The sequence below is a fragment of the Impatiens glandulifera genome, chromosome 2 (genome assembly GCF_907164915.1).
Source record: "Impatiens glandulifera chromosome 2, dImpGla2.1, whole genome shotgun sequence".
Taxonomy (NCBI): Eukaryota; Viridiplantae; Streptophyta; class Magnoliopsida; order Ericales; family Balsaminaceae; genus Impatiens; species Impatiens glandulifera.
The window spans coordinates 6,653,901-6,668,485 of NC_061863.1; the positions used below are offsets into that span (position 1 = coordinate 6,653,901).

General features: G+C 27.2%; 2 protein-coding genes across 2 annotated transcripts; one reads left to right on the top strand and one right to left on the bottom strand.

The window, feature by feature from the left end:
• Positions 1-1,041: 1,041 nt before the first annotated feature.
• LOC124925496 (replication protein A 70 kDa DNA-binding subunit A-like) lies at positions 1,042-4,442 on the top strand. Its single transcript, XM_047465509.1, has 2 exons — positions 1,042-1,443; positions 2,102-4,442. Exons 1-2 carry the CDS (start codon positions 1,166-1,168, stop codon positions 4,287-4,289), a joined length of 2,466 nt encoding a protein of 821 aa, XP_047321465.1. The 5' UTR covers positions 1,042-1,165; the 3' UTR covers positions 4,290-4,442.
• Positions 4,443-5,226: 784 nt separating this feature from the next.
• Positions 5,227-9,913, bottom strand: LOC124925968 (mitochondrial carrier protein CoAc1). Its single transcript, XM_047466117.1, has 7 exons — positions 9,141-9,913; positions 8,242-8,327; positions 7,958-8,165; positions 7,234-7,369; positions 6,764-6,948; positions 6,448-6,564; positions 5,227-5,566 (listed from the first exon to the last, which is right to left on the bottom strand). Exons 1-7 carry the CDS (start codon positions 9,330-9,332, stop codon positions 5,465-5,467), a joined length of 1,026 nt encoding a protein of 341 aa, XP_047322073.1. The 5' UTR covers positions 9,333-9,913; the 3' UTR covers positions 5,227-5,464.
• Between the last annotated feature and the right edge of the window lie 4,672 nt (positions 9,914-14,585).

A 14,585-nucleotide genomic window follows, 5' to 3' on the forward strand; every position in this document is an offset into this window, starting at 1 on the left:
ATTTTAATATATTCATGAAATAAGTGATTAATGATTGGATCATAAAATAAAATAGTATTAATCAAAATAAATCATTAATTCAGCCAAGGAACTTTTATCAAGCCCTAAATATCAATGAATAATAATAATTATAACTCATATTCTTTATTTTTTGTATTCATATATTATTCAAACAAATGTTTTTTTAAATATTTAAAATATATAAATATATAATAAATTAATAAATAATATTTTAATTAATAATTTCATGATTAGAGTGTCAATTAAATAGTTTTTTATTACATATTTTTTCTTATAAAAGCCACTCACTTGGGTCTTGTTTGTTTTAGGTTATTTAAATAACCTAAAGGGAGAAAATAATGATTATGATTGATGATTTTAAGAAAATGATGATATTTTTTTTGATAAAAAGACCTAAAGGTATTCATAAAAATAAATAAAATAAATAATAATAATTTAAAATATATGATATTTTAGTATTTTAGTTAATGACTGATTGATTTGATGGACGAGAGAGGGAGTGATAATTAATTTGGTTGAAGGAGTGATAATTAATTTTATTGAATTATTTGAAAAATCTGAATAAGAAGAAGACCTTCTTTTGTTGCAGCTTTTCTGATTTTTATTAAAAACATTTTTATCATAAATTTTGTTTAATCATTTTAATATATCAATTTAAATATTAAAATACACTTATTTTATTTTTACAAAACTTAAATTTAAATAATTTTTATAATAATCAACTAATTACATATTACAAATAACCAACATAAAATAAGCTTCAAACCCTTGAATTATTTACTTAAAATGATAAATTTTTCATTAATATTAATTATTTTTTTTTGTTATAAAAATAAAACAATATAATTTTAGTTGAGAAATTGAATTTCTTAACATCTAAGAAAAGCTTTCTTCAAAAGTTTCCGACAAATCCAAGGAGGGGCATATCCGTCATTAAATGATTTCCCATTTTACCCTTTTTAGAAAATCTAAAATTTATATATTTTCGCGCTATTTCTTCATATTCGCGCTTCACCTTCTTCTAATCTAGGGTTTCCCTCTCTTTCCTATACATCTTCATTTTCTCAGTCCGATCAGTTCCTTTTCGCAAGTTACTAATTCATCACTATTTACTTTAGACCATTCGAATTACGATTCAGAAAAAATGGCTATTAATCTGTCGGAAGGTTCTATAGCGATGATGTCTAGCGGAGAAACCGAAGGGGTGGATTTGAATCCGGTGGTTCAAATCGCTGATTTGAAGCTGGTGAATACGCAGAATCAGGCTTCGGAGAGGTATCGTCTTCTTTTATCAGACGGAAAGCATCTTCAACAGGGTATGCTTGCTACGCAGAAGAATGATTTGGTTAGATCTGAGAAACTGCAGAAAGGATCTGTTGTTCAATTAAAGCAGTATATTTGTAATGTTATACAGGGGCGGATGTGAGTTATTCTTATCTCTGTTTTTTTATTTGTGATTAATTGTTTTGTTTATCAAGATTGGATAGAAATTTTGTTTGATTTTTAACCTGTCAGATAATTGATGTTAACATGCTTGAGAATATTAGTTAGTGAACACAACCCATTTTCAGATACTGACTTCTTGCTGTATTTGGTATGTTAGGACACTTATTCTGTCAATTTATGTATGACATGTCCAAGATCTGAAGTCTGGCAATATTAGTATCTAGAAAAAGGTTTTATATTTTGAAGATATGATCTGTTATTACAACAATTACTCTTGCCAAGGCTATGTATTTAACATTATAGCCATGATCTGAAACCTGGGTAGACTCCATTCTCTGAAAAAAAATGTTCTATTTTGAACTTATGATTTGTTATTACTGTATCTACTATGTTCAAAACATTTTACCATGATCGACAGTCTGGAAGGACTTCATTCTTATGTAATTCTCTGTAAAAAAAATAAGTGAAACAGGTAATGATTGTATAGTTTACTCAAATTTGGTGGCGATTTATCAATTTTCGAAGCTACCTGTATATAGAAAAAGAGATTTTTTTCTAACTAATTGTCTAGTGGTAGTTTTTGGATAGATAAGAAAAAGTTATAATTATGACTAACCATCTTCTTCATGTGTAGGATCATTATTATTATTGATTTGGATGTGATACTTGAGAGGTGTGATCCAATAGGTGAACCAAAGCAATATAATATTTCTCCATCAGCTGCAAGATCTTCTACACCAGTACAGTCTGGCATAGATCAGTCTAGTATTAACACAAGTCATGCACCACCTTCTTATGCTGGTAGCTCATCAATTGGCTCAAGACCAAATGTGACGGTAGGAACTTTGCCAAACCAACCAAGGGCTGCAGATTTACATTCACATAACAGTTCCTTTTCGAGAAATGTGTCTAACCCACATCCCATGAGTGTTAAACCAGAACCTCCTGCAACAATTCCACGCCCATCATTTAGTACTCATGCTCCTCCTCAAGCTGCTCATCAGCAACCACCTCCAATGTATACAAATAGAGGGCCCATATCTAGAAATGAAGCCCCATCTAAGATTATTCCAATTGCTGCTTTAAGCCCATTTATGGGTAAATGGACAATTAAGGCCAGAGTTACCGCAAAGGGAGATCTTCGACACTACAATAATCCTCGAGGAGATGGTAAAGTGTTTGCCTTTGATCTTCTCGATTCTGACGGTGGTGAAATTAAAGTCACATGCTTTAACGCTGTTGCTGACCAATTCTACAATCAAATCGAAACTGGTAAAGTTTATCTTATTTCAAAAGCATCCTTAAAGCCTGCTCAGAAAATGTTCAATCACCTCCGAAATGAATATGAGATCTTCCTTGACATTACTTCAACGGTTGAACCTTTTCACGAGGATAATACAATCCCACAACAACAGTTCCATTTCTGTCCACTAAGTGACATTGAGAATATGGAGGCCAACAGTGTAACTGATGTCATTGGTGTGGTTTGCTTTATCAGTGCCTCTTCATCACTAATGAGGAAAAATGGAACCGAAACTCATAAAAGAGTTCTCCAACTAAAGGACATATCTGGTAGAAGTATTGAACTGACTTTATGGGGAAACTTCTGCAATGCAGAAGGTCTTGAACTACAAAACATATGTGATTCTGGTGCATCGCCCATTCTTGCTGTGAAAGCAGCTAGGGTTAGTGATTTTAGTGGGAAGACTATCGGAACTATATCTACAAGCCAGTTGTTCATTAATCCTGATTTCCCAGAAGCTCACAAACTAAAAGATTGGTTTGAAAAGGAAGGGAAGAACACTCCATCGATATCGATATCCAAAGGGATTTCAAACACAGGAAGAATGGATGTCAGGAAAACCATAACCCAGATTAAAGATGAGAAGCTGGGAACATCCGAAAAGCCAGATTGGATAACAATAAGTGCGACTATATCGTTCATAAAAGTCGATAACTTCTGCTATACAGCATGCCCGATCATGATTGGAGATAGACAATGCAGCAAAAAGGTTACTAACAACGGAGATGGGAAATGGCGATGCGAAAGGTGCGATCAATCAGTAGACGAGTGTGATTATCGATACATTCTCCAGTTCCAGATTCAAGATCACACAGGATTAACATGGGTAACTTCGTTTCAAGAGACTGGCGAGGATATAATGGGTATTTCCGCCAAGAACCTCTACTACTTGAAATACGAAGAACAGGAAGAAGAAAAATTCTCTGAGATTGTTCACAACGTACTGTTTAACAAGTACATGTTCAAGCTGAAAGTGAAGGAGGAAGTTTATAGCGACGAACAGCGTGTGAAGTCTACAGTCGTGAAAGCAGAAAAGCTAGACTTTTTATCCGAATCAAAGTTTCTTCTCGATTTATTAATGGATAAAGAAAAAGTGGGTGTTTCCAATTCAGTGCCTCCTAAATTCAATGAAAGTGCCCCGGTTATGAATAGAACAGTTGAGAATACTTGGTCTGGTCCAAGTGTTCCGAATTACTCATCAAACAAAAATTTGGGTCAATTTGGCGGGTCTTCTTATTCTTCTTCTTCTGGTTTGTCTATGAATTGTAACAGCTGTGGCGGTTCAGGTCATTCATCGGCAACATGCCCTAGCTTTCTGAATAGTCAGGGACAGTCTTATGGCGGCGGGTTTGCTAATAATAATAATAATAACAACAATAGTAGGGTTTCTGGTGGTGGATCTGGAGAATGTTTCAAATGTCATCAAACTGGTCATTGGGCTAGAGATTGTCCAGGAACAAACAATGCTGCTGCTGCTGGAAGATATGATGGCGGTTCTAGGCAAAGAGTTGGGTACTAAGTAACATATGGGTTAAATGGATTAGGTTTTTGGTTTTGGTTTTGGATCTGGGTCTGGTCAAGGTTTCTTAATTTGTGTGTACAGACTTTATGAGTTTGGGATGTAAGCTAAAGGTTTGTGCAAGAAACTTTTCTACATTGCATGTTTAATTCTCATGGTTGTGTTGCACTCTTCCTTGAATGAAATCAAATTACAACCTCTATTTATTGTTATTTGAAAGTTTGGATTATGATCAATTGTGGAGGATGTTTTATTTTGTCATAATTACAATCTCAATTTTTGTTTTTCATTTTATAATTATGATTTAGAATATTATCTTATTTTTGTTGTTTTATTTGTTACACAAATTATTTCTTGATTATAATCCACAGATTTTATGAAACTTTTGTTTATCTGATATATAGGTATATTTTTTCTGTTCATAACTAACATATTAATTTTAAGCTATTATGTAATATTTTGCTAGAATTATTATCACTATAACTTAAAATAAGTAGTGGAAGTGATGTCAATTGTATTTCGTATGATTGATAATGAAATATGTGAAAATTTTATAAAATAATTGTTATCAAATTCTTTTTTATTGTGGTACTATTGTTTTTAATATTTAACCACAATAATGATAATTAAGAAAGTCAAAATTAAAAGTGTTACAATAACTTGTAAGATAGGACTTTATCTTAAATCTTAAAATTTAACTTTATAAAAAATAATATTTTTTATATATAATTAGTTTAGAAAAATGACATTTAAAACTATGTATAATAATTACTAATCGAGTTTGTATATTTCAATTTATAAACTCGTAAAAACATAATATAATAAACTTTGAATTAGACTCCGTGTACAATAAAATCCTAAAGTTATAAAATTTTAAAATTAAAAGAATTTAATGAGTACTGTAATAAACTTGTTAATCATGATTTATGACAAAAATATCAAATATAATGTTTTAAGTAAAACAGGGGGGAAATTGGTAACAAATTAGCAATGGTGTTTCTTGTATTGCAATACAAAATGGTAAAAAAAGAAATACTGTAATATGTCTTTCAATCCTATATTGATGTGAAAATTGATGAGAATTGAGTGCTTATATTGTTGTATATCTTTGGATCTATCAACATGCATGATATTTTTGTTAGATTTAACTTGGCAGTTAGATTGATTCATGTAACCTATGAAGAAACTGCTTTCGGTTGAGATTGTCGAGGTGGTATGCCTAGCCATATCTTCGATAGGTCGTAAACTGTAAAACCTATTGCAACGGACGGAACAATCTGTCGCATTTTGAGAAGAAAATATTGTTAACAGCAAAGTTCATTACCCACATAAAAAAGATTCTCTAAGAACAAGAAGAATAATCAATGATGAATGAGTCAATTATCTTCATCCAAAGAATATGAAGCTCTTAGATTGAATTCATTTGAACACAAGTTTTTTTAACTAAATTTATATTTCAAGTGTGAATCAGGATAAAATCACATTTGATATGGTCATTTGGAATTAATTTCAAATAATCAATTATCCAGTCAACAAATTACTCACCAATCACATCATTCAAACAAAGTTATTTGAAAATAACCCCAAATCCAACAAGGCCTATGAATATTTCAACTACCTACTATCTAATATATATCATAAATCTAACATTTAATTCCTTCAAATCAAATCAGGCCTACGATTAGTTTCAACTAACCTAGTATCTAATTTGATCATAAATCTAACATTTAATTCCTTCAAATCATTGATCAAAATAAACTCTAATTAGAATTTTAGGACTCGCTTAACTAAGGGAGGTATCGGTGAGAATTGAACTCGTGACATTTAGTCTTTTATGCAAGATATTTTCGAATAAGCTACCCTAATGAGTTAATCAAACATTATATCATTCATTCTCTCATCAATCACATTACTAAATTCATTAACTAAAATGCTAAAATATCTTCCAAAAAAGAAATTATTTTATCATTATAAATTAATACCCTTTTAAGTATTTTTACCAAAAAAATTCATTTTCTCAAAATTATCACCAATAAAGATTTTTTAAATAATCCAAAGTTTATTCTAGAAAACCAATAACGAACTGAAGTTATTTGAAAATAACCAAAGATCACATCTGTAAAATCCAACAAAAATGTTGTTTTCATAATAGGGTTACCTTGAGATAATTGATGGTTAGGCCAGCAAACAATTGTGTCCAGCCTTGATTACGAACAACAGTAGAGAGGGCGTTGATTGTGCTCCTATATTTCATCTGCTGCATTGGACCTTCTACCTGCAAACAAACATCAACAATTTACACTTGAAAATCACAACTAAAGTACATACTCGTCAATGATAGACCTAATAATCATATCATATATTCGTTAACAATTTAGCTGATTAGACTTGTTTCACGGATGAAATTTATGATGTATATTTTTACTTTTAACTGAGCATGTGTAAATTCTTTTCATTATTAATACTATTCAAACCTGCATCTGCCTCCTGACAACATCTAGAGGATATGTGAATGTCTGTCCAAGAAGACCAGCAAGAGCTCCACACGAAAGACGCATAATAATGGAACTCCGATGCTCCTCAGGAACCCGAGTCTTCAATTCCTCATATATGTAAAACTTCAAACCAGCGTAAGGAAGAATACCAATCATAGTCGGTCCTGACCAAGAATTGACATCATAAGAACACAACAAAAGCAAATGCGCTATTGTTCAAAGTAGAATCTGGAGCAAAGAAGCAAAAATAATGGGGGTATTGACTACTGATCCTTCAAAACTATTATAAACTAGTTTTGTGGATGTAACTATAAGTAATAATTTCATGTTTATGTGTTTCAGAAACGTTTATAATTGCTAATTTTAATATAAAAAAAAGGGATGTCCTTTTCTCGATAATAAAGCAAGAAGCCTATATTTTATTATGTTGATTAAATGCGAACCATTACCTACACCCCTGTATAGTCCGCGAACACCCTTTTCATTGTAGACAGTTTTTAAAACATTTTTAATTCCGCTATATGCTGGCTGATGATGAACAGGACGACTGGAACCACTGCAGAAGCTGCTTCTCCTATCAACAACCTACACAATTAAATGAATAAGTTATATAAAAGTAAGAAAATATTTTAGAAGTTTGAAACAGATATATCATCATTTAAAATACTAAATACCATTACTTTTTCTTTATAACATTTTAAATTATTAAATAATATGAATGTTTTAGTTATTTGACTATTTAAATCAAGGTGTTCTTATTGGAATCGAAGATGAGACCTCAGTTTCTTAGTCTTGAGGGTGACCCAACCTAGTGTAATTAATTGCTAGAATGGAATTATTATATAAGCGTCCACATCAAAGATAGTTTTGCATTAAATGAACACTAATAGTTTCAGCATCAGCTAGACGAAAATATCAAACCATCCTAAATTCCATTATAACTTACATTTTAAAATATTAAATAATAAGAACATTTGGTCCATTTTATCCAAATAACCCCTTTTTTACAACAATTAAGGCTTTCTTTTTCAGATAACCCTACATCAAACAAGCCTTTAGTTTTCATCATCAATCTGCTTTTGATCGGTACAGTATAAATGATCTTAACCCCCCCTGCACCTCTTTTGTTATCTGGTACATTCCAGAAATAGAAATATAACATAGTTAATTTACCTGGTAAGCTAGTTTCGTGCGAGCCAAGTCCAAGGGGTATGTACATAGAACAGCAGTTCCACCAGCCGCTGAACCAGCCAAAAGGTCAACAACTGGTCCTGTCCCTAAGGCAGAGTATGTATTCAAAATCCAAATACGATATTGCTCATACGCCATGAAATGCAATGCTGCGTATGGGACAATTCGAAGTACGCTAGCACCATTGCCTCTGAGAATAGTATTGTATGTCAGAAACTAAAACCAAAAAAAAAAATAAGACAAAAGATGTAATTTCTGGAACTGACTTGTAGAATCCCATAACTCCTTCATGCTTCACTATCTTCTTCATCGATTGATATACACCCAATGATTGAAATCCTTCGGTTCTTGTCTGTAAAATGTCAAACAGGCCCAGGTACAAGGATTTATTATTGTTTCAGATGAGGATTAAATGGAAAACAATATACAAATGGCAAATAAACCCTTAAGTTAGGATTAGGATTAGTCAGGTTTCTTTTAACTTTTAGGAGCATGTTTTGTCACCAGTTTAAAATTGAACAGAGTTAATCCAAATAAAATAACCTTCTTTTTTTTGTTTGAATTTTAGGAAGTTAGGATAACCCCACTTCAATTTAGTGTGTTTTAGTGGGAATCGAACCTAAGACCATACTATACTCTTTCCACTTGAGCTACCCTAGTTGGTTAGTTAACTAGATAACCTGCATGAGGTAATTTGTAACATTTATATAAGTTCAACAAGTAAAATGAATCTCCCCATGCTCAGTAAGCAGAATGAGATCATTTCCAAAATTAAATGCTCTTACTTGGCAAGCAAACAACCATGCCAACATATTAATTCTTTAAAAAAATTCCTAGTGTGAAAAATTATTTACTTCTCATTAATCAAAATGAATGATTAGTTCCACCCAAAAATGTTCCAAATACACAATCATCACAAACAATCAAAAGAAGAGTTGCAAAGGGACATGTATCGTTGCTTTACAACAGGCATAATTTGAAATTATGGATTCTGAAACCTAACCGGATGAGATTATGTTTGAGAACTAAACTTAATCTCAAGACTGGTTCAAAAAATTATTGGATATTTCAAATCTGAATGGTCCTATCATATTACCCTATTTAGAATGGTAGTCATTTCAAACCAAGATTCATATTCATCTAATTAGAGAGAAAGAGAAAAAACCTGCAAGAGTATTTTAGTTCGTTCCAAAGGAGCAACAGCTGTCTTGGCAATTGCACCAGCAACACCTCCAGCAATGAGTTCTTTAACATATATAGGCAGATGATCAATATATGAGATCTTTCTGTGAACTGAAGATCCATCGACTAAATCAGCCACATTCTTTGATAAAGTTGATTCTTGTGAAGAATCCATCTTAAATAACACCTCTTCTTCTTCTTCTTTTTCTAACAAATGTTCAAATCAAGGAATTTTTTCACCAAATTATCCACCCTGAAGTTTGAAAAACTCCTTATCCCATCTATCTCGAGGAATGCAATATGAGAAACCCTTTTGTTCGATGAATAGAAACAATGGCCTGAGAACAGATACGTTCACAAGCCGATTCTTTTCTTTAGAAACGACAAGATACATCAACAGGGCAGCAGAACAGAAGGATGGGTAATAAGTAATCAATCTATTGACAGATTCATGAATGATCAGAGATTTTTCCGCCGCGACTGTGCTTGAAAAGAAGAAGGGGATGAGATCTAAGTCTAACCCAGAAATTTGAAATACTAGTCGAACTCGATCGAATATAGAAAGATTGAAAGATGGGTATTTTTGAAGATGGGCGTCGAAATTGAAAGAGGGTTTTTAGAGCGAAGAAAAGCAATTGATGAGATGAATCAAGGAAAGAGAGATGATGGACTTTGAAGGTCAGAGGTATCCAGCGATTCCTCCACCTTTGGTATAAACCTACGGAAAGAATCTGGAATCTTCTTTCTCTCTTTACTCGTTCTTCCCAAATAAAAATGCATCTGAACAAGGAAATATATATATATGTTTTCAAATAATCAATTTGTAAAATAAATTATATTTTGAAATATTTATTTATTTATTTATTTATAAATGAGAGTGACCATCCTATTTTTTAAATCTTAAAATTTCTTTTTCTAAATTAATTTTTTAAAACATCATTTAAAACTTAATTAAAGAGAAATTTATGATAAATTTATAAATTTATATAAATATATATATATATATAAAATAAACCAGCACCATATTATTTCACAGTATATATTTATATATAATATAATATATATATATATATTTCTTTATTATATATCATCTAAAAAATTATATATATTAATATTAGTTTAAGATATAAACAATTTTTTTTTATAAATACATCTAAATTCATAATTTTTATATTTATTTATGTACATATATATATATATAAATATTTTTTTTTCTTTTTATTATAATTACACCTATCTTCGTAATTTTATATTTATTTATTACATTATATATATTATATTATTTTTCATCATTAATTTTATATAAATACATTTTATTTTTTATCATAGATTTTTATCTCATTAATATATTTATATAAAATTAATGATAAAAAATAATATAATATATATAAAGTTATAAATAAATATAAAATTATGAGGGTAGATGTATTTATAACAAAAATAAAAATAAAAATTGTTTATATATAAATAAATAAATAAATATAATAATTATGAAGGCAGGTGTATTTATAAAAAAAATTATTTATATCTTGAATTAATATTAATATAAATAATTTTTTATATTATATATGGTAAAAAAATATAAATATATTATATATGGAAAAATAAAATTTAGTTAAGAAAGAAAGAGGAAGAGAGAGGGGAGAGAAAATACATCAGGGCCTCGTTTGATCTTTGGGTTTTTGGGATAAAACCCAGGTTTTATCCCAAAACCTAACTATCTCATCATCAATCAAATCAATCCTTTTATTAATTAAAATACCCAAATTACCCTCTACTTAAATATTTATTTTTATATTAATAAAAAATTATTTTAATATATATAATATTTATTTATATTTTAATTATTTTAATATAAATTAAATTATAAAATTATTTCATTTTAAATAATTTTATTAATTATCTCAAATAAAAATAAAATCACAATATAAATTCAATTATAACATACCCTATTAAAATTTAAATAATTCAAATAAATAAATAATTATACTAAAAAATAAAGTTAATATATTTGAATAACATATATTAATTAATTTATAAATATATCTCATATAAATTAAATATTTATAAAGAAATTTATTCTATTTTTATATATATAAACTCATTCTAAATAAATATATTAATTAATTTAAGTTAATATATTTTTTTAATTTAATAAAATCAAAATATTATAATATAATTTAAGAAAATAATAACAATAAAATTAAATGACATTTAAATTATAATTATAGATCACTGAAACTATTTTATTTAATTTGTTTTAATTAATTATAATAATTAAAATAAATTTATAATATAAATAAAACTATAACATATTATATTATCTCATATAATATTTAAATTTTAATAGTAATAATTTATAAAATTAATATTTATTTAAAATTTTATTTTTATATTAATAAAAGTTAATACTAATATATGTATAGTTCTTAATATTTATTTTATTATATTTTAAAATTTAATTTAATAGAAATTAAATTATTTTATTTAAAAAAAGTATTATTAATTATAATATATATATATATATTAAAATTTTATTTTTTATTAATAAAAGTTAATATTAATATATGTATAGTTTTTTAATATTTATTTTATTATATTTCAAAATTTAATTTAATATAATATAAATAAAATTATTTTATTTAAAAAAAGTATTAATAATTATAATATATAAATAAATAGAGTTTTTTTATTAATAATAATATTAAAATATTTAAAGTTTTTTAATATTTATTTTATTATATTTTAAAATTTTATTTAATTTCATATAAATTAAATTATGTCATTTACAAAAATATTATATATATTATATAGAAAGGGTAAAATTGGTATAAATTTTAAAAAACCTGGTTTTTTATCAATTCCATCATACAAGGGTTATTTGGACAAAACCCAGGATTTATCCAAATAACCCCTTCCTCAAACAAGCTCCAGGATAACATGAATTATATATTTGATTGATGACGAAAGTTGACTTCAAGCATTATTATATATAATATATATATATATAATATTTTTTTATGAGTATAAATAATTTTTATGTTAATATAAAAATTAACTAATTAATAATAAATATTAAATACAAAATATAAAATACATACACAAAATAATAAAATTATTTCAACAATTATAAGTGATATAAAAGTTTTAAGTGTTCACATTTCATGTTTAAGACTAGAGCTTGAATCCCAAAACATGTAAATTTATGGTTACGAGATGGTGGTCGGGTGGTGGGTGGATTGTAGAGTGTGAGGTCGTAATTAGTGATTGATATGACGAGCATTTGAAAATGTGTGATCATGAGATGGAGATCGGGTGGTGAGTGGTTTTATCGAGTGTGAGATCGGAATTAGTGGTTGGTTTGACGAGCATTTGAAAGTGTGGGGTTACGAGATGAAGGTCATGTGGTGGGTGATTTGTCGAGAAGATAGAGGCATATGAAAAAGTGTGAGTCACAAAATTAAGGTCAGTGGGTGGTTTGTCGAGAGGATTCAATTGGAGGGTTATTTTTTGAGTTTGAAGAGATATAAGAGATATGTCATCAATTAAGGTCAACTAAGATTAGTAAATAGTTTACAAAGGAGATAAAAAAATGCATAAGTGAGTGCTAAAAAAATAAAATATATGTTAATATTAAGTATAAGATTAAATTCAACTTTCATAAATTAAAACTAATTTTAAATTAATTAGATTTGAATAATATTAATTTTATCTAAAATATTTATAGATAAATAATATTTATATATATTCATTCATGCTAATTTTCATAAAAGTATGAGTATAATTTTAAATGAATTACATATTAGTTAAAATTGATTTAGTTCTTCAATGATGAATTTTATATTCATAAGATTCATGAAATAATTTCCGATGAAAAATGATTTTTTGAACGCTATATATTGTTGAATACACATCTTTTCTAAGATTTTAATGTGTCTCTTCTGAAATTTGTTATTGAAACTTTTTCGAAACTTATTAAACTCAACTATTACGGTTGAACATATGATAAAAAAAATTAATAAAGAAACTGGGATCTAATTTCAAAGATTCTGTTATTTTAAATTCAATTCTTAAAGAATAAAAATTGAGCCCAATTCTAATAAACTTCCAAAAACACTAGTTGCATTATTCATTATACACCTACATCTCATTTCAATTAGTAAAATCAAATTAGACAAAATTCTTGAAATTTCCAAACACCCATCTTTTTTATTTCTCAATCATTTATACTGAATTTTGGATATGTTATAGACACTATAATATAGAACAAATAATCGTGTTGAATGGTGGAGTATTCTTCGAGTTATCAATTTCTGAAAACATCGAACAAATTGACGACCTTGTGTAGGCTTCGACGTGATAGCGATAAAAATAGAAAACATTCATTATGCTATAGAAGAGAACATACTCAAACATTATTTACTAGAGTAACGAAAAAGTTAGCACTTCAAAAAAATAAAAATAAAATATATATATATATATAAATATATATATATATATATATATATATATTAAATTTTGGTTAAAATCGATTTGGAAAATTGAAAAAAAAAGCAAATTGCTTTTCCCACCCCCTCCCATATTCCCACCCCCGCTTAACTCCTTAATTAATTTCAAAATGACTTATTTATCCCTACCACCTTTATATATTTACACATTTCTTATTTTATTTATTTTATTTTATTATTGAGTGTTTTTATTAAATATAATTAATTAATTTTTAATATTTTTTTAACTTTATTTATTTAATTAAAAATACAAAATATTATCATTTTTATATTATAATTATTTAAAATATATTAAATATTAAAATATATAATAATTTAATAAAATATAAATATTTAATATTTTATTATATTAATTATATATATATATATATTAAAATACTTACAAAAATTATTTATCAAATAATAATTAATAATTAGTCTAATCATAATATTTTAATTAATAATATTATATATTAATAATTAGTCAAACATAATATTTTTAATTTTAAATAATAATATTATATATTAATAATTATTTTTAATTTTAATTAATAATATTATATATTAATAATTAATCAAACATAATATTAATAAAAATATTAAAAATTAATTAATTAATTATATTTAATAAAAAAACTTAATAAGTAAATAAAATAAAATAAGTAAAATAAATAAAATAAGAAATGTAAATATATAAAGGTGGCAGGGATAAATAAGTCATTTTAGAGTTGATTAAGAAGTGAGGGATGGGTGGGAAAAGCAGCTCCCAAAAAAAATCTGATATAAAATAATATAAAAAAATTCTCAAAGTTTTAAGATATCACATCGTGATTACCCTAAAAGTGAGAACTCATTTTTTATACTCAAAATTTGAAATTCAAATAATCAATATTTTTGGATTTTGGTTTCAATTTATTCCCAAAAATCTTTGTCTATGTTTT